This window comes from Fistularia commersonii, chromosome 29 (genome assembly GCF_037954325.1).
Source record: "Fistularia commersonii isolate RoL2024-O1a breed Wild chromosome 29, RoL_Fcom_v1.0, whole genome shotgun sequence".
NCBI classification, from domain to species: Eukaryota; Metazoa; Chordata; class Actinopteri; order Syngnathiformes; family Fistulariidae; genus Fistularia; species Fistularia commersonii.
The window spans coordinates 2,027,584-2,046,921 of NC_141312.1; the positions used below are offsets into that span (position 1 = coordinate 2,027,584).

Below are 19,338 nucleotides of genomic sequence, written 5' to 3' on the forward strand. Positions count from 1 at the left end.
AATACCAGAGCTCCTCTCTTGGCACCCTGTCTATGCTTTTTCTGGGTCAACAAAAACACAATGCAGCTCCCTCTGGCCTTCTCTGTTCTTCTCTATGAGCATTCTTAACGCAAATACTGCATCTGTAGTACTCTTTCCAAGCATGAAGCCATACTGCTGTTCACAAACACTGACTTCTGCTCTCAGTCCAGTTTCCACTACTCTTTCCCATAACTTCATTGTATGGCTCATCAACTTTATCCCTCTATAGTTGCCACAATTCTGCACATCCCCTTTATTCTTAAAAATAGGCACCATCACACTTTGTCTCCATTCTTTAGGCATCGTCTCACTCTCCTGTTGAATAATCAAAATGAAATAATGATCATACTAATGAATTGCACTTAGGTACAGAGGCTATATTTTGTGTTCTGAACAAATTCCCATTGTTATTCAACATGCATATATATTTTTTTGTGCAGCGATACATTTAACAATGTTTAATTAAGGTGAACGTCTAACTCACGACCAGCAGAGGTCAGTGTGTTGATCGATGCGAGCGATCCCAGACCAGGAAACCACAGCGCTGCGGACGCCATGTTGGCTCAACCGAGGGCGAGCCTGTGTGATATAGCGAGCCCCTTGAGCCAAAATGGAGTCGATTTCTTCCCGTGACTGTCCGGTGCCTGGCAGGTGATTAGCACAGCGAAGCTCCTCCTCAGCCTGCTACGTGAATCAAACCTGGATAACAGCAATTGTCACAAGGTAAGTTTGGAAATGGGAAAGCTCTTTTTTAAGTAAATCCCACGTTTTGAGTATCTCCTCATACTCGTGCGAAATACCGCTTTAATAATTCACTTCTAACCTGTCGATGATGGTGATGACGTTAGCTTGTGATTGCTAGCTTGTCACCTGACCGATACGTGCACACGCAGAAATCGGCTTTGCTCCTCGTTTGCCCAGAAGGGGATCCCAAACATTATTTCCCGGACAGAGGAAGCTAATTTCTCAATGTCGGCGTGAATTTTGAACGCCGGATGTGAATCAGTTAACCCTTTTATGTGGTACGTTTCCCCCAAGCAAGCCTGCCCGGTCGTCGGTGTCTGTGAGCGCCGTCGGGTCGTGTTTGGCCCTCGGTGATGAGTAAACACACTGACAGCCTGGAGACCCCAGGACGAGGCTGCTAAACACACTTCGGATTTATCGCATTTACAAAAAAAAAAAAGACCTCCAGTCTTGTACTGTTTTACTACTTAAGCCTGGAGAGCAATTTTCCTTCAAATGCATGTTTAAATATAGAATTTATATGTGGCATTATGCCAGTCCTGGATGTACCGATGCCCTGCACAATTAGGGTGCAAAATGAAGTATCCAGGGAAAGTCGGGGTGTCTTTTAATACCAGCTTTTTCAAGAAGGACAATATTTCGGGAATATTTCGTGCAGGGTTTGGCAGATTATCTTCTGTGCAATGACAGCTTTCCTGTACAACAACCCTGATTTATACACAGAATGAATACATGCGATCATATACGTGTACTTGTAAATATACATGTATATTTGTTACATATTTTTACATATATTTTACTTTATTTTTATTTATTTATTTTGCTCTTTACTGTTTTTTTTATTTTATTTTTATTATTCTCTATTTTATTCTTTATATATTTTATACTTTAAGAATAAGAATAAGAACAACTTTATTTATCCCGAAGGAAATTGTTGTGCCAGAATTTCAGGTAAAACATAACAATAATAAATAATAGTAGGAAATTGTATAAACAGTAAAAAAAAAGGAGGGAGCATAAGAAATACAAATAAAACTATAAAGTGTTAAAGTTAAGGCTATAAAGTGTTTTAAGGTCTTAAGTGCAAAGATTTGAAGATTCCCCTGCAGCTGAAGGAAGAGGAATTAAAAAGTCTGATAGCCTCCGGTAGGATATATATATAAAATATATTATTATATATTATTTATATTCATATATTATATTTTTCCCCACTTGACTGTGTAGCAGAAGCTGCTTTCATCGAAAAGCAATTTCTCCCTGGGGAATCAATAATGTGTTCTTATTCTGATTGCCAATATTACCGGCCGCACAGATCATTTTGACATTTACCCCCGCAGATAGAGGCCACGATGTAAAGGAGACAGTTATCTAGATTTTTATAGTTTACTCCAGTGGTTAGTAATTGATGGGTAGTGAACACTACTGCTTTTTATTAAGCCCTGAGTCGTGTCCTTGGCGTCAAATTTATGCGCTGATTGATCATTGTGCGTATTTTATTCAGGGAAGAAGAAAAAATTGTAGCAAGGGAATTTCAGGCTTTACACACCATTTGCCCACTTACTTGGGTTTTATAAATTAGTATAAGTATTTATTTTAGATTTTATCTTTCTTAGTATCGTTACATACAAATAAAAATGCACAATACACTGGAGCGTTTGGGGTTTGTCTTTTGGCTAAATTTACAAATAACATACCTATCAGGTTCTTTGAAATCTATTAAGCGACACCAATGCACAAACTGCGCTGCATATTTAAGTATGTTGTTGCTTTCTGCGTTTTCAGGACAGGAGCCGGTAGGATGGACACCTCCAAACTTCCCAAGATCCAGGATGAGGAGCGAGAAAGCCAGTTTGGATACGTTCATGGAGTTTCTGGACCCGGTAGGGACCATAAACCCTTCCTTTGAATAGCTAGCATGGGTCCAAAACAAGATGAGATATGCTGAAGAGGACAGAATTGAATGCACCAAAAGAAGCACCCCAGACAATCAGCGATGTCTGCTTGATGACTCTATAATTACATATAATATTTTCTCTGTATCGTCTCTGCTTTGTTCACACATCGAAACCATAACACAAGGCAAAGTCTTAAAATATGTGGCAAAAAAAAATCTCAGGTTAGAATTTGCAGCATAACTTTCCCTAACTGGTCACAATTTTATTTCTCCCGCTTCTCACAGTGGTGACGGCCACGGCCATGGCGGGAGCAGCCATGTACGAGCTGGTTCGCGTGGGTCACAGTGAGCTGGTGGGAGAAATCATCCGTTTGGAGGGAGACATGGCAACTATCCAGGTCTATGAGGAGACCTGTATCCTTTTTCATGCCAGACTATGTTCTCTGGAGGCAAGCACGGTATAACTTTGCTTCATTCGATTCACACAAGCCAAATTAAATCAAATATAATGCTGTAAAAGGTTAATGTTGATAGCTTAGCTGAGTTCGAGTGATACAAAATGTTTTTTTCGAAAAGCAAAATGAGTCACCTTTATTCCTATCGTGCACCACAGGCATCAGAATGTTCCCTCACTGTCAGTCGTCGTCCTCTTTTAATGACTTCCCCTGTCTTTTTGCTTCATTCTGTCACAAAGGTCATAAAAAACTTATTTCTACAATGAAATAAGAATAAAATAGCCGTACCTTTTTATTTGATTTCGTCCCCTCCAGACAGGTATGCAGGAAAAAAAAAGTCCCCTTTGGTTGCTCAGTCCACTGCTGCAAAATGAAAATGAGGTCGGTGTAGGATGTGGAGGCGGCGAAAAAAATGGGTTCGATTCCTAACTCACATCAGTGCCGCTGGTCCTGAAGAAAGTCTGCCTTTTCCTGTAAAGCCATAAAAGAATGAAATGGGCTTCCAGACAATATAAAAGAACATGACTGATTTACACACCTTTACACAGGCCGTTAAGAATTGGATTCTGGGGCACCAAACATGCTCACGCTAACAGGATAACATCTGATGGCCCCCAGATGACCAAAGTAATAATATCACAACAATAGCACTTTCAACTTGCAAAATACATATTTTGTTGCCTGTTTATATATTGTATAGTTATTTTATTGCCCATCTGTATATTTCATATGGTCTATTTTGTACAGTTTTATATTTGTATTGTCCAGGACTACAGATGGAAATTAGCTTTGAGCTATAATCTGGTACAAACATCTCTGCCTCTGTGCTTAATGTAATTGTACACTGTCTTAATAAACTTCTAAACAAACAAACAAACAAACAAGGGGCCGCCTGCTGTTGGAAATGTCCAGAGTTAATGTCCCTAACGCGCGCCCCAGCTGGCGTGTCTGTCGGCGACCCTGTTCTTCGGACGGGTAAACCCCTCTCTGTGGAGCTGGGACCGGGAGTCATGGGCTCCATCTTCGACGGTATCCAGCGTCCGCTCAAAGACATCAATGACCTCACGCAAAGTATCTACATCCCCAGAGGAGTGAACATCGGCGCCCTGAACAGAGACCTCAAGTGGGAATTCAACCCAGGCCAGAGTCTTCGGGTGAGGAAAACATGCTTGCGTGGGTTTTTTCGATTTAAACTTGCGCTGCTTGACATATCCCATCCCTTCTTTAGGTGGGCAGTCACATTACAGGTGGCGACATCTACGGCATGGTGTTTGAAAACTCCCTGATTAGACACAAGCTGATGCTTCCACCTCGTAGCAGAGGCACCGTCACCTATCTGGCTCCGCCTGGACACTATGACATTTCTGTGAGTGTTTCTCTGAAACAAGAGTTCCCCATTCCCCTCCATCCCCTCCGACTCTGAGGTTGTGGTGCCGTTGCTCCCAGGATGTGGTGCTGGAGTTGGACTTCGAAGGCGTGAAGGAGAAGTTTACCATGGTGCAGGTGTGGCCGGTGCGACAAGTCCGCCCCGTCACAGAGAAACTGCCAGCCAACCATCCACTGCTGACCGGGCAGAGAGTTCTGGACGCCCTCTTCCCGTAAGCATTCCTCCCGAGATGCATTCAGGAACGGATCTGTTCCCATAATCACAGATGTTAAACTTAACAGCTTGAAGGCAAGAAATGAACATACCTGGTTTTGTGAAAAGAATGCCTTCCTGACCTGCGAACCAAAGAAATCCAAGTGATCACACCTCAGCTACGCTGAATAAGAAGTGTGAATGTGGAAAGTAGAAGATTTCCCCCCTCGTGCTGCAGCCTATCCTGACATCTTCACATTCCAATTCTGATTGTCCTTAAAAATCAGTTAGGGAATTAATCTGCGTGTCACAGTTGTGTGCAGGGCGGCACCACCGCCATACCGGGTGCCTTCGGATGCGGAAAGACCGTCATCTCTCAGTCGCTGTCCAAGTACTCCAACAGCGACGTCATCATCTACGTTGGCTGCGGAGAGCGCGGAAACGAAATGTCTGAAGTGCTGCGAGACTTTCCAGAGGTACGTGGACGTTTTGGATGTGATTTTGAGTAAAGATAAAGGAAGGAAAGGTGAAAGGTAGTCATATTGTTCAGATTCAAAAATCCCTGTCGTATGACGTTGTTGCTGTTCTTTCCCAACAGCTTACAATGGAAGTGGATGGAAAGGTGGAGAGCATCATGAAGAGAACGGCACTTGTAGCAAATACGTCCAACATGCCTGTAGCTGCCAGAGAGGCTTCAATTTATACAGGTACCAACAAATGCCGGAAATTACGTGCTATAAGCAGCTACTTTTCACACACTTTGAACACTGCGGCTTAAACGACAATGCGGCTAATTTATGGAATTTTTCGGAGCTATCGAGTTTCCCGCCACCAAAACATTTACCCACGTCGCATCGGGCCGATGAAATTATCGTGAAATTCCGTAACTGTTCAATTCCGACACCAGAGAAGACGACTTTAATGGTTTTAGTGCGCAGGAGGAAGACCAAGATAGCGATCAGCTAGCCGGTGCGGCTTATATTCAGGTGTGCTCAATAGTCCAAAACTTAGGTTACTTACTATCGGTGTCACAAAATGAACCGTTGATTTGATTAGCAGTGGATCTACATTGGTAACCACAGAGCTCATATTTTTGAATATTTTGAAAAATAACGGTAAATTCCGGACCAGGGCGCCGTAACAGGGAGTTTGAGCTTGTAATTTTGTCTCTCCAGGAATCACTCTGTCTGAATACTTCCGGGACATGGGTTACAATGTAAGCATGATGGCTGACTCTACCTCTCGATGGGCCGAGGCTCTGAGGGAAATCTCCGGAAGGCTGGCAGAAATGCCTGCTGGTGAGTCTGTGCCACATGTGCTTAATTCACCTTGTTGGAAAAAACATCAGTGTAACTATGTCTGGTGCTTATTGTCTACAGATAGCGGCTACCCCGCTTACCTGGGTGCCAGGCTGGCATCCTTCTATGAGCGCGCCGGGCGCGTGAGGTGCCTGGGAAACCCAGAGCGAGAAGGCAGCGTCAGCATCGTAGGAGCGTAAGTTTGCCTTCATCCCAGCAGGGAACGATGTCACACATATTGTTGTTTTTTTCGATGTTAGCAAGTATTCAGCATCATGACAAAGACGAATTATCACTTGAAAGGGGCTGGAGTTTAGCTTCTGGTTTGGTCATTTCTGATATATTTTTTTTTGGTACTTGCTACATGGTGGTAAGCTTCACTTTAGCTTCAAGAGATTCACAAAAGGAAAGAGTTTTACTAACATATTTCACCCCAAAATCCCCAAATATAACCCTTAATAAAGAGAAACTCAATTCAACTAACCCAGTAATTTCCTTTCAGTGTGTCTCCCCCTGGTGGAGATTTCTCCGACCCAGTCACATCAGCCACTTTGGGAATTGTTCAGGTACGTTATGAGCCGTGATCCAACATTAAATGCATTTACGCCATAGCAACTATCTCATCGTCTTCTTCCAACTTGCCAGGTGTTCTGGGGATTGGACAAGAAGTTGGCCCAGAGGAAACATTTCCCCTCGGTGAACTGGCTGATCAGTTATAGCAAGTATACACGAGCGCTGGACGAATACTACGACAAACATTTCCCCGAGTTTGTACCTCTCCGTACAAAAGCTAAGGAGATTCTCCAGGAGGAGGAGGACCTGGCTGAAATCGTGCAACTCGTAGGAAAGGTAAAATATACTTACACACACAGAAACATAAATATATACACCAAAAATATGCGGGGGCAGGGTAAAGCTAATCATCACATTTGCACTGCATATGCAGCTAACTTGAGCTTTTGTTTTTAGCAACTCCAGCATTCACCTAACCGTCATGGCCGTAAAGAAAGCTTAAGTTTAAGTTGAACAATTTCTTTCCCGGTTACATCCTGAACACGAGTTGAAATACAGATTGGCCAGTCAAAGGAGGTTCAAGAAACAAAGAACAAACACCTACCAATGATTTTGTCTCGCTCGTAGTTTCAGAACAGTCGTCCCAGAGATGTTAAAAACAAAGTATTCCACTCACGGACGTCCCTGCTCTCATTTTCTCCACAGGCTTCTTTGGCAGAAACGGACAAGATCACTCTGGAAGTGGCGAAACTCCTCAAAGATGACTTCCTGCAGCAGAACGGTTACACGCCCTATGACAGGTGAAAACAGAATTTCAAGCACCAATCAATTGATTTGTTTTTTAAATCAGTAAATATTTCACCGTAGTATGTCCACCTAAGTGTAAGAAAAGCTTACATGCTGTAATCTGTTTATTTTTGGAACGAATCATAAGGAAGGAACGTGTCAAACTTCTTTTTTTTTTTTTTTCCCGACCCACAGATTCTGTCCCTTCTACAAAACCGTCGGCATCCTTTCAAACACGATTGCCTTTTACGACATGGCCCGACACGCGGTGGAGTCCACAGCTCAGAGCGACAACAAAATCACCTGGGCCATGATCCGGGAGCACATGGGAGAGATCTTGTATAAAATCAGCTCCATGAAGTTCAAGGTATCTCTTTTTTTTTGTAATTTAGTATCTTGACTTCTGCAAAGATGCCGCGGGATCTGACGGTGTAAAATCTGAGAAGGGCCGAAAACAACGTCTCTTTAAAGCTAATCAGCTGTTTCGTATCTTCTGTCAGGACCCGGTTAAGGACGGTGAAGCTAAAATCAAAGCGGACTACGCACAGCTGCTAGAAGACATGCAGAATGCTTTCCGGACCTTGGAAGAATGATCCTGTACCTCCCCGCCCCAGTCCAGTGCAACCTAGTGCCGATTGAATGGCCCGTGTTCTGCGCCTCCTCCGTGTTTGTGTCCAACATTCCATGACCTGCACAAATGTGCATCCCATTTAGCTGGCATTCCGCAACGTCTTCGCTCCGGAAAGGCAATACCGAATTGTGAGTTTATTCCTGCGCCGTCATGTTGCGGTTAAAAACGGTGGGCTCTGATCACGAGCCGCACTTGCACTTAAATGACCAGCTGCAACAGGGACGTGACGGTGATCGATCTGTATAGATTATCAATCATACCGGGCGCCGTGCATGTGAGTAAAGGGACATGCATTGTGTTGCATTCGGGAGAGGGGGATTCCTCTACTTCTTACCTCTAAAGTGTGATGATGACATCGTGAAGATATATATTATTACATGTACAGTGTGAGTGAATGAGCGTGTTAGTTTTGCGCTGTAACTCAAGTTTCGGTGTGATATTCATTGTGCGTTGATGTCTTCGCAAATAAATGTAAGAAAGCAACAAATGTTAATTTCGTCACTTGGATTTAATTTGTCCTGCTTATTGGATTTAATGCATATCAGGTGATTTTTGTGTGACGAGGGACAGTTTTGCCTAAGGAGATCAACACCCGAAATCAAGATGTCACTATAACAGACAGATTCTTCTCCTTATGAAAAATGGGCCAAAAAAATGATTTAATTGAAAAGTGAAAAATTGTAAACAGTCTGTCAGAGGGATGCAGCACTCTTGAAATATATTGGTGTGTGATCGCAGAACCAGCAAACGTTTTGATGCAAATAGTCAACGGGGTCGCAAGAAACGTGTCGAGAAAAAAACAACACAAATTAACCGCCAAAGATTTGAGAAGAATCAAACATGAAGCTACCAGGAACGCGTTATCCTCTGGGAGTGTCAAGAAGTACGAGGTGTTCAGTTCTCAGAGACATGGCCGAGGTAAGAAAGGGTGGAACCCGACCCAGTTTTGAACAAGACATCATTTGAAACGTCAAGAATGGGCCAAAAAACATCTGAAAATCTGATTTTTCAAAGGTTTTGTGAACTGATGAGATGAGTGACTCTTGATGGGGCAGATGGATGAGACCCTGGTTGGACCAGGATGGGCACAGAGCTCCACTTGGACTCAAGACACCAGCAAGGTGGAGGTGGGGAACTGGTACGGGCAGGTATTATTAAAGATGAGCTAGTTGGACCTTCTCGGGTTGAAAATTGACTCAAACTCAACTCTTAGACCTATTGCCAATTTTTAGAAGACACTTTCTTCTAACAGTGGTAATGAGGAATTGAGAACTTTTGGGCCCTTTGTAAGCGGGAAATATACAGTGAAGGTAAACAGTACGCCTCTCTTAATAGTGTCTGGGAGGCCGTGGTTGCGGCTACACAAAAAAGTTGATTCTGACCAGATCAAGAAACCGACTGACTCCCTGAATGGAAGGCTTGGGACTCATTGAAAAAAAGGGTGGCTACATTGGTAGCTGAGATTTTTTTTGTTTGTTTGTTTTTTTAATTTCAGAAATGTTTACAAGTAAAATCTTTGTTTTCATTTAGTTGCAATAATTCTGCACACGAAGAGTTGCCTAATAATGGTGTACATACAGATATTCTCTTAAAGCCAAAACTAGCTTTTTACTACATAAATGTCCAGGTTTGAGGGTTCGTTAACATTTTGGATCTACTTAAGAGCACTGGAGTTGTACAAAAACAAAATTAATCCTTAAAAATACAACTTGCCAAATAGCACGCAGTGTATGTGTGTGTGTACATATATATATATATATAAAAAATCCGTTTTTGATGTTTTCACAAGTGCAAAAAATGAACCTGTTGCTTAAATTACTATTACAGCAAAAACCTCTGGATTCACTATGAACACCATATTTCCATCAAAGGGGTCATATTAGAGCCTGGCCTGTAATATATACGATATTGTTTGGGGACATTTCTCCTCAGTTTTGAGCTTTTAGAGCCATGCAACAAAACAAGAACAAAAACATTCAAAACACAATTCTGATTTAACACTAAAACTTCAATTTGAAAACTAGCGAAACCTTCTCAAAGTTACAAAAATGACATGTTTCTTTACTTGTTAAAAAATGAGGTACATGTCAGATTTATTTGTCCAGAAGCGGTGTTGCCCGAAGTCTTAAGGCTGTGTTGCATTTATGCTCAGGAGAATCTCAAAAAAAAATCTGCTTAAAAGATACATGTGGAAAAAACAAGCTGAGGTTTCACTCTGGGCTTATAATATTATTTGAAAATAACCTCCTTCTGCTCTGTTGATTAAACTGTCGGGAGGGACACGATGTGCCTTTGGATCAGGGGTCGGTCGCTAACGTGATTTGGTTTGTTGTTGATCCACTACATTTAAACAACAGCAAGGTTGTTCCCCCCCCAACGCTCCAGAGCTCTACGTCCACTTCCACAGAAGTGTAACACTCAGCATTTGCTGCCGCTGCTGCTTCGGCCTGTTGATAGCTCGCCGCATTAATTCCTCCAAAATGGATAAGAGCTGGTATCTCAGGTTCCGGGTTCCATCAAGACTAATGGAAGTCTAACCCACAGGAGCAAGAGCAGCATCTTTCCACGCCGCTGACTGACTCATCCAGACTCACACTGCCGTCTGGACGGACGCTAAGAGGTTTCTAGTGATAGCAGATTACCCCAACACACACACACACAGTTTAAAATGCACCTACCATTCAAGTCGCTGATGTGTAATGACTCAGGCATGTGTGTGTGTGTGTGTGTGGTAGTTGCTGATGTTCACTAGTTTTTGAATCCTTAAAACATGGCCTCAGCCACACAATAGCTCACAGTACATATTTCCTCTGTCATGCAACCACAGCTCGCCTCCTTCAATCACCAGACACAAACTTGGGCGGGCGTTAGTGTGTGAGAACCTCGGCAGGCAAACTAGCTGAGTGACCGGCAAGGTCAGGTCAACCAGCAAAGGCCTCGTAAGAATTTCAAGGTGACATTTGACGCTTGTGTCTGAAATTGTTGTTGCAATAGTAAGTTATTTCTCGGACTTTGCGGGCCGTTTTTTAGCCTTTTTTATATGAGAGACAAGATGTGAAAACTCTTATCGGAATAGGACAACTTCGGCGTCACCCTATAAATTGAATTGTTTTATTAATCGTAACATTATTCTTGTTAACAGGTGGGTCTTCCAAAGTGCTCATGAGCAAGAAGTACGAATCGTAACTACCGAGTTCCTGCGAGGCGGCTGAGCCCTATTCGACCCCGCGATGGCACCCAGCAGGAGGACAGAAGCCTTCACCTTCCCGCTGCACACACTCTTTGTCATCGGATGTGCGACGCGGAGTGTAAACGTGCTCGCATACACCAGTTCAGAGTAGCGGCACACACACACACACACACTCTGCCAGAGTTTTCTGAGTGAGCGGCAAGGTCAGGTTGCCAGTGGGAGGAAATATGATCCGTGAGGGTGGGGCCGCCTCGTGGATCATCAAACACTCTTCCTCCAGAGCCTGTCATGTCCCTCATGGGCACCGAGGTCCAAGATCGGTTCTGGATTATCGGGGGCTAACGGCCAATAGATAGAGACCTCGGGCCGTGGAACTCCGGGCACTTCTCGCAGAGTTATATTTATCAAGCGTGGCACTATTGAAAACCCAGAATGGCGAGGGAGCGAACGCAAGTATGCTAGAGAACAACTCGTGAACTATTTAATGAGGGGAGAAGCGAGCGGTATAATAGAGGCAGAGCGGAGAAGCACTTGTGAGGAGGCATCTAAGTTGGCTTTCTGCTGGAGCCCGTCCGCCGCGGAAACGGAGACCATCCCGACTCCAGAGTAGGAACACGCCAAATGATTCGTTTATAGAGGAAGCCGAGTGGAAAGAAGACATTTTGCCGAGGACCGCCTGGGAGAATTGCCGTCTTTCAGCTCAAATTAATTGATTTGTCTCTTTATTTAGAAACAGGAGGTAAGTTAAAAAAAGGGGGGTTTTCTCTTGACTTTCCAAAGATGGGTTCGAACTAAAGGTCGAAAAAGTTAAGAGCGGCTCTGCATTGTTTTCTTATTTGAATGATTTAAATATCACAAGGAAAACTGCAAGATTATTTCTCTGGCGAAAGGGAATCACAGCAATCAAAAGTATTCGTATTAAAATACAAAATACAAATATATTTTTTGATTTCAGTGAATTGCTGCAGTGACAAAACATTTATCTTTAATGTGCTATGATTTTTCGTATTCGGTTTAAAGCATTAGACAAATTGTAATAATATCCAAATCAAATCCCTGGTGTTCAGAATAACAGTCATAGCAAAGTTTTACACATATATACTGTATATAAAAACCTAGAACAAAATGCTTATAAAAACAGCTCATTCCACTCATCCCTGGACTCCTACAATAGACAATATTAATAAATGATATAGTTCAAAAAAATGACCACAAGTGCTGTTACTTACTGGAGAGCAAACCTCAAGAAAGCGACGTGCATTGCATTTATGGTGTCAGGCCTGGAGTATCACATGGCGTCTGGAAAGCGGATAAAAATTCCAGATGAATCAACATGCAATAAAATAATAACACGCTGAAAATTACTTTAGTCTGTCTGAGAGCCGAGGACTCGGGTCGACTGGCCCAGATAGTTAGTCCCACGTGGACGCATGGCCTTGATTCAACCAATTAGATTATTGACTCTTAGGGAATTAACAAGGCTGCTTCTAGAAATGGTTGATTTTTTTTATTATCTTAAAACAGAGAGAAGATTCTGTTGTCACCTTGTAGGGGCTAGAGATTCTTACGTGTGTTTTTCTTTCCCAAGAAGTAAAACTTTGACATAGTCCCTGCAGAGAGCATTTACTGGAATATTCTGTATTTTAAGTTTTCTATAATAACTGTCATAGTTAGAAACATAACATTTCCATAGAAAAACCCAATAGAGCCATTCTCGAATGAATACACACAATAACTTAATAGAGCAAATGTAATTCAAGAATAATAATTAAATGTCAAGCAACTGGCCTGACATTTTATAAATGTAAAGTATTTGTTTTTTTTCCTTTTATTATTATTATTATTATTATCATTATTATTATTATTATTATTGTTATTATTATTCTTATTATTATTATCATCATCATTGTTCCTGCAAAAGAGCCTAACCGTGAAGCTCAAGTCAGATGTAGTCTATGTGTGTGTGTGTGTGTGTGTGTGTGAGTGTGTGTGCATACACGCACACACACCAGGATATTGCCCGCCCATGGGAAACAACTTACAAATCAATCAATAAAACCCCTTTGGTTCTGAGAAATGTTATTCATATGCTGCATTTTTTTCCTATATTACATGTCTTTACTGCTGCCGAGAATAACAATTATATTGACGATGACCTTCAGTGTTGAAGTAACGGTGCGCGGACGTCTTCAGTGAGCCATTATGAAATGGGAGAAGTTAAAGCCGCCGGAGCCCGATGACCCCGTGTGCTGCTGCGAAAGCGACGACTGCAAATGCAGATGCTGCTGTGACTGTGAGGACCTGGACGAAGCCTTGAGCGGGTACGCACGGCTGCGCCAACAGATCCGAACACGGTAGCACAACTAAAAAATATCGCGGTAAAAGAAGAGCTGCAGCTCCAATCCGACCATCGGAGATGTCTGGGATGCTGGTGCGGTTTACATCAGGTCAGAGGGGTCGCTGTGCTCCTGACTGGTTGTAGCTAGAAGCGTCCCTGAAGTTTAGATCTTATCTGCTGTGCAGTTTAACACAGAAGAAATAATAAACTATAAACGTATCGGTTGATTAGCAGAAATTCAGAAAATGGACAGGTTGTGTCCCGTAAACTTAAATCTTACATTAAAAATATCATTAAATTAATGGTAAAATAGCACTAATGTATTTCAAATTGTACACAAAAATGTTATATTGAATTTTGAGAAAGCGGTTATGAAATATCAAGGACTCTTACATTTGGGGTATTCTATTTAGTATTTTTATTGGAATTTATTCATCTGTAAAATGTTTCTTTAGTTCTGTCTGTAATGTATTTGAGTAAATGCACCTTTGTGTGTGCTGTTTGGATACCTGCAGACTCCAAGGTTGCATCATTGCTGGAGATAAAATCAAAATTGTAATCTTTTATGGTTTAGCTGTATTTTCATTTCATCCACTCATGTTTTTTGGGCTGTGGGGAGGAAATGTGGCTAATTGCCGTGGATCCTTGGGTCCCCACAGATGGCTGAAAGAATCCAAACCACTCCAAGGCGGGAGTCGGTCTGCGGTGGTCGCGGCTATGATTGACAACCTGGAGGTCTCCATGGTTCCGGTCCTGGTTCTGTTACCTGTCCTGCTGTGGGTCGCGGCGCTGCACCTCCTGCTGGGCATCGCGGTCCTCACCGCTCTGCCGTGCCTGGTGCTTTGGTACTACTACGCCACCCACAGGAGGAAGAGGCGAACCCTGTTCTTCCTCACGCTGGCTCTCTACTCCCTGGCCTACATGTACTACCTCTTCATCACGGAGATCTTACCTGGCGGGGGAGTCAGCCGGCTGCAGGTGTGCGCCGTGACCTCCGGGGTGATCCTCACCATCGTCTCTCTCATCCACACCAAGAGGGGCCCGGGATTTGTCGTGATGAGTGAAACCCGGCAGGGTCAGGAGGCCCCCAAGGCTTGTTTGCAGTCGGGAGACTCGTCGGGGGAACTGCAAAAAAGCCAAGAGGGGAAATGGAGCCGGTGTTCGGCGTGCAAAGTCGCGCGTCCCCCACGGGCGGGACACTGCCGCACCTGTGGGCGGTGCATCCGGCGTCTGGATCATCACTGCATCTGGTGGGTCCTGCTTTAAAATGCAGCTTCATGCTTGTTCTGCGGGCAGAGTCGGTTTTAAGTTGGCATTGGGAACCCCGCCCGCTTCCACCGGGGCATTTGTGTGGGATCAGATCTCTTCCTGGAACCGGCGGGTTATTAAAACGCCTGATTGGACGAGTGCTCCGCAATAAATTATCCACCGACAGGTTTCATGCCAGAACCAAGATGGTGGCGCGTCAGCAATGTTCTCTCTCATGAACCAATGTGGTTCTCAAATTAAACTTCTCAACACATTTCATTAGAAACTTAAGCCATGCATTTGCACAATATGACTTTTGTTTCACAACAGATATGATTTTCTCAACCTTCTACACCAGTCTTTATTAGCATGTAGCTGTCCAGGTTCAACTTGAAGCTAAAGAACAAATTATAGCACATTAGTGTTCTCTGTGAAAAGACAACAGAGAACAGTTGAGTAGTTTGTTGTTAACTAGTTAAGTGAACAGGAGGTGAACTATTTTCGCCTTCAGGATGAACTCAATACTGTGATTGTGTGTCGCTAGCAGAAACCCATTTCATACCTTCCCCTTTCATGTCTTCAAACTGCAGACAGACGAATGGAACTGGAGCTCAGAGAAGACCTGATGAAAAGAGGCAAATTAAGTTTATATGGTATTTTAAAGAGAGAAAAAAACAGCAACATACAGCAGGCGATGCTATTAGTTAAATATTAATAGTTACAACAAAGCTGACTGTGTAGCCTGGTGAGCTAAGCTATATTGGGAGACAAATGTGGTTTCTGAACCGAGCACAGTGATGCTCAACACCTGCAGCGACAGAGCAGCGAATGGTGGACCTGCTCCAGATCATATCATAAATATAAAATCTTTGAATTATTTTTGACATTAGTTTCTTACTCTACTTGTAAATTAGAGGCTCCACTGTATTGGTGGAGTGGTTGTTCGTAAGCTAAGGGGTTGCTGGTTCCAGAGCCAATGTTAGGGTAGATCCAAGTGAGTGTGTATGACTAGTTAGATAGAGTCACTTCTTTTATTGCTGTGCCATTTAAAACACATCAGAATGGTTTAGTTAAAAAAAAAAAAAGGACACAATGCCGATCCCATTTTTAATAATTCACGTAATTCGCATTTGAATCTTTTGATGCAGTTTTATACCAAACAAAAATTAGATCTGACAAAAGTTTTGGATAGATTTATTGTGTTTGCATTCTTTCAGATGATAAAGATTAAGGGTGAAATAATGAGCAGTTGATTGTATGTGTGTGTGTGTGTGTGTGTGTGTGTGTGTGTGTGTTCGTGTGAGTTGCAGGATCAACAGTTGTGTTGGGCAGGCCAACCACCGCAGCTTCCTGTTGACGCTCTGTGTATTTTTGATGACCTCTCTGTACGGAATAAGGCTAGTTCTTCACAGCCTGTGTCCCCAGCAATACCTGTTGGCCGCCATCTTCTACTGCCCAGGCGTTTACTCCCAGTCCAGGTACGGAGTTCTTTTAGATTTTACATTTTGCCTCTGAAAGTAGATGAGGGAGTGAATGTGAAGTACATTAAATGTATCAAAAGTACATATATTAGTAAAATAGTTAGTTATTAACATGCACATAGTGGCCAAATCTGATTCTACGAATAAGACATTTAAATAGATTTAATGGTGAGCTTCCTTGATGAAAACAGGGAAAATAGATTCCCATTCATGGATGTTTTTTTGAGAAAGATCCAAGTTTTACTGAGGGACCAAACCAAATGAGCTCTAGATACTCTCTTTCCAAATAAAATAAAAAAAACTACTTTTGGCATCATCAGGATAAGCACCTGGGTTTCCTGATAGCTTTTCTATATGGAAAATGTAAATAAACATAAGAAAAAAAATCTGATTAGCCTATTTAAAATGATAGCCCAGCAGTATCAGGGGGGTTTTAATATATTCAGCTGCACTGCTTCGGTGCTCTAATATTTTCAGGGGAGTTGCTTTCAGAGGCAAATCTCTTAAAACCATCTATTTACCACCATTACGCAGTCAGCGACTTGCTCGTAGGCTAATTCAGGATTTGGCAGCTATCAAGCCAAACGATTCTCTTGGGGATTGATGGAGAACAAAACCAGGAAATGAAATACTCTGTTTACAATCATCAGGTGGGTTTTGACACCAGGACTGAATAATAAAACTGCACTGCATTAGTCGGATGAGTAAATAAGTGACTTGTTTCAATAAAACACACAACATGAACTTGATGACACGGTTGTGTTAGCGTGATGTTGTTTCTACTGACCTCTAGTGGCCGGGGAAAGGTCACAGTAATTGAGAATTCACTGCACAATACCTCCAGCATTTTATCCTGGAAATTTAAAATCAATTCATTCATTACATTTATTACATAAACGTGCAACATATGAGAGTTTTTTATGTGTTGTTTTTTTTTTTTAATGCAGATTTGGATGTTTATTATTTGAGCAGTGAATCTAAGATAGTGAAATCACATCTATAAATCTGCGTTGATATTCATATTGAAATCAAGATTAGATGATTTCATGAGTCTTTTGTGCGTTTACATTTACAGCACGGCGCTCTGCTTTACGTGCGCCTGGTACAGCATCATCGTCACCGGGGGGCTGCTTTACCTGCTGGTGGTGCAGGTGCTGAACATCAGCTTCAACATGACGGAGCGGGAGGCTCAGATGGCTCTCAGGAACAAAAGGGGTCGGAGGCGCCTTTGGGGACTCTTGGTGGACACGGGAGAGCATTCACGTGGATTCTACCAGAACTGGGTTGAGTTCCTCACTATGGCAGATGCCTCGGCGTCGCCTCGCTCCAGAAGCTCTGATTTGGTCTAGTTTCACCTCAAGCTGTTGCCTGATGTCATCAGGAGGTTTATGCAGAAGACATTTTTGAAGAGCAATTAGATACACTGTTGATTCTCTTTTTTGCATACAGAAAAACATTTCAACATTTGAATGGTTTAATTTAAAAAAAAAAAAAAAAAAAAAAAGGTGCAGGAAGACAGCAAAGACTTTCATGTCGGAATTTTGGGATTTTTTATTTTCTGGAAATATGTTTAATATATGCAATTTCTGTCCACACTTTGGAGTGGATAACGGTTTAAAAAAAAAAAAAAAACCTAAAAGAAGAGTTTATCAATTCTGAGATTTATCTTGCAATTGTGTCCACCAAAATATATTTATACTTTTTTTCTGTGTAGTTAAAAACGTGAGGATCTGCAGTATCCATCTGATCCATATATATATTTTGCCTTTGCAAATCCGTCACCAAATTAGGAATGCAGGGTTGATTTTTTTTCTCTTTAAATTTGCATTTTTCTTCCCTCTGGTCCATTCGAGAAGCTCCATGAATGAAGGTATGGCTGTGGAAACACCTGACTCCCTTACCATGTGAAGAGCGCCCTCTAGCGGCGACTTTACGGAAGTATTTCTTCTCTCGCCCCTCCAGGAGTGGGTCAAACCACCACATCAGTTTATTCTGTAAAAAATGAAAGGCTGCCTTTATCACATACCATATTACAGAAGCATTTTCTTTTTCAAAGACCACATTTAAAATTATTTGCCCTCCTGTGAGTGTCTGGGGGAAACCGGAGCCAACCAGCAACAAGTAAAAAACTAACATATTTGCACAAAATATATGGGAATCAATTAGTTATTATCACTGCGTGTCATCTTTTAAAAATAATCAAATCAAAGGTCAGCTTCTTTTGAACGGTATGTGAAGACCGCTAAAATAGAGGGGGGCATGGGGTCACAGAAATGAAGATATTTAAAAATCGGTAATGCATCAACTAGAACTGCAACAACTAAGATATAAAAGACAAAACCATAGTGTATATTCTGAAGAAAAGAAAAAAAAAAGATATTTTCAAAATGCACACAAGAGAAGAATACCTCAATGAGACAGTCATAATATCAAGGATAAACCCTGGGTGATTATCTCCAAAGTGTGAAAAAGATGCAACTTTAGCAAGTAATTATTGAACAATAATTTATTGCAATCGCATCAAAATTTTAAATGTGAGAAAATTAGAATTAGAATTAGATAAAGAAAATTATGTATTAACAAAAAGCTTCATCCTCTCATGTAGTTTCTTTAAGGCTGGCCTAGATCAGTGGCCCTTGTATTATTCCATGCTTGACGACATAGATTTTATGAAAACTTAAAAGAAAATCAGCAAAATCAGACCCTATTTATTTTGGGTTTTACAATTTCATCTCTTCTTGTCGCCACGATTTTGATTTTTTTTTGGTGGAAAGAAGTGGACTGAGCTGTTTCTTTAATCTTCCATTCTTTTGCAGCACTTCTTACTTTAATCCCATCACATAACGCATTTGAAGGGAAATTAAATTGGACCGTAAACCTTTTCGAAGATTAATCTTTGACATAAATAGGTTGAGGTTCGGTGGGTTTGAGTTCCCTTGAGCTGCAGGTCGACTAATGCACAGAACTTGGCATGGAGGTTCTTTTTTAAATGCTTTGGGCAACATATTTTGTCATGATGATCCATTTAAATGTGTCAAAGTCATAAATCTATTGAATGATACCAAAAAATGTGTCAACAGTGGATCTCACCTTTTGTGTTGAATGCTCAGAAGTTCTGCAGAACTGCAGTTTTTGTTATAAAATGTACATAATAAACTAA

At 41.9% G+C, this 19,338-nt stretch overlaps 2 protein-coding genes and 1 long non-coding RNA gene across 4 annotated transcripts; 2 read left to right on the forward strand and 1 right to left on the reverse strand.

Annotated features, from left to right (window-relative positions):
* Positions 1 to 653: 653 nt before the first annotated feature.
* LOC147216601 (V-type proton ATPase catalytic subunit A-like) lies at positions 654 to 8,408 on the forward strand. 2 transcript variants are annotated; one of them, XM_086177316.1, is made up of 15 exons: positions 654 to 744; positions 2,548 to 2,645; positions 2,945 to 3,073; positions 4,054 to 4,268; positions 4,343 to 4,480; positions 4,561 to 4,712; positions 5,007 to 5,169; positions 5,292 to 5,400; positions 5,869 to 5,991; positions 6,073 to 6,187; positions 6,494 to 6,557; positions 6,637 to 6,840; positions 7,210 to 7,304; positions 7,486 to 7,657; positions 7,791 to 8,408. In XM_086177316.1, the coding sequence occupies exons 2-15, from the start codon at positions 2,564 to 2,566 to the stop codon at positions 7,881 to 7,883; spliced, it is 1,854 nt and encodes a 617-aa protein (XP_086033442.1). In that variant the 5' UTR covers positions 654 to 744; positions 2,548 to 2,563; the 3' UTR covers positions 7,884 to 8,408. The 2 variants fall into 2 exon arrangements, with proteins under 2 accessions (XP_086033442.1, XP_086033441.1); XM_086177315.1 differs by having other exon boundaries at positions 5,869 to 6,187.
* A 3,002-nt stretch (positions 8,409 to 11,410) lies between these two features.
* Positions 11,411 to 18,566, forward strand: zdhhc23a (zDHHC palmitoyltransferase 23a). Its single transcript, XM_086177317.1, has 5 exons — positions 11,411 to 11,850; positions 13,274 to 13,432; positions 14,109 to 14,699; positions 16,008 to 16,175; positions 17,254 to 18,566. The coding sequence occupies exons 2-5, from the start codon at positions 13,314 to 13,316 to the stop codon at positions 17,525 to 17,527; spliced, it is 1,152 nt and encodes a 383-aa protein (XP_086033443.1). The 5' UTR covers positions 11,411 to 11,850; positions 13,274 to 13,313; the 3' UTR covers positions 17,528 to 18,566.
* On the reverse strand, positions 16,161 to 17,376 carry LOC147216603 (uncharacterized). The gene is made up of 3 exons (XR_015109075.1): positions 17,315 to 17,376; positions 16,966 to 17,031; positions 16,161 to 16,208 (listed from the first exon to the last, which is right to left on the reverse strand). It is a non-coding gene; the product is annotated as an uncharacterized LOC147216603 (long non-coding RNA).
* Positions 18,567 to 19,338: the final 772 nt, after the last annotated feature.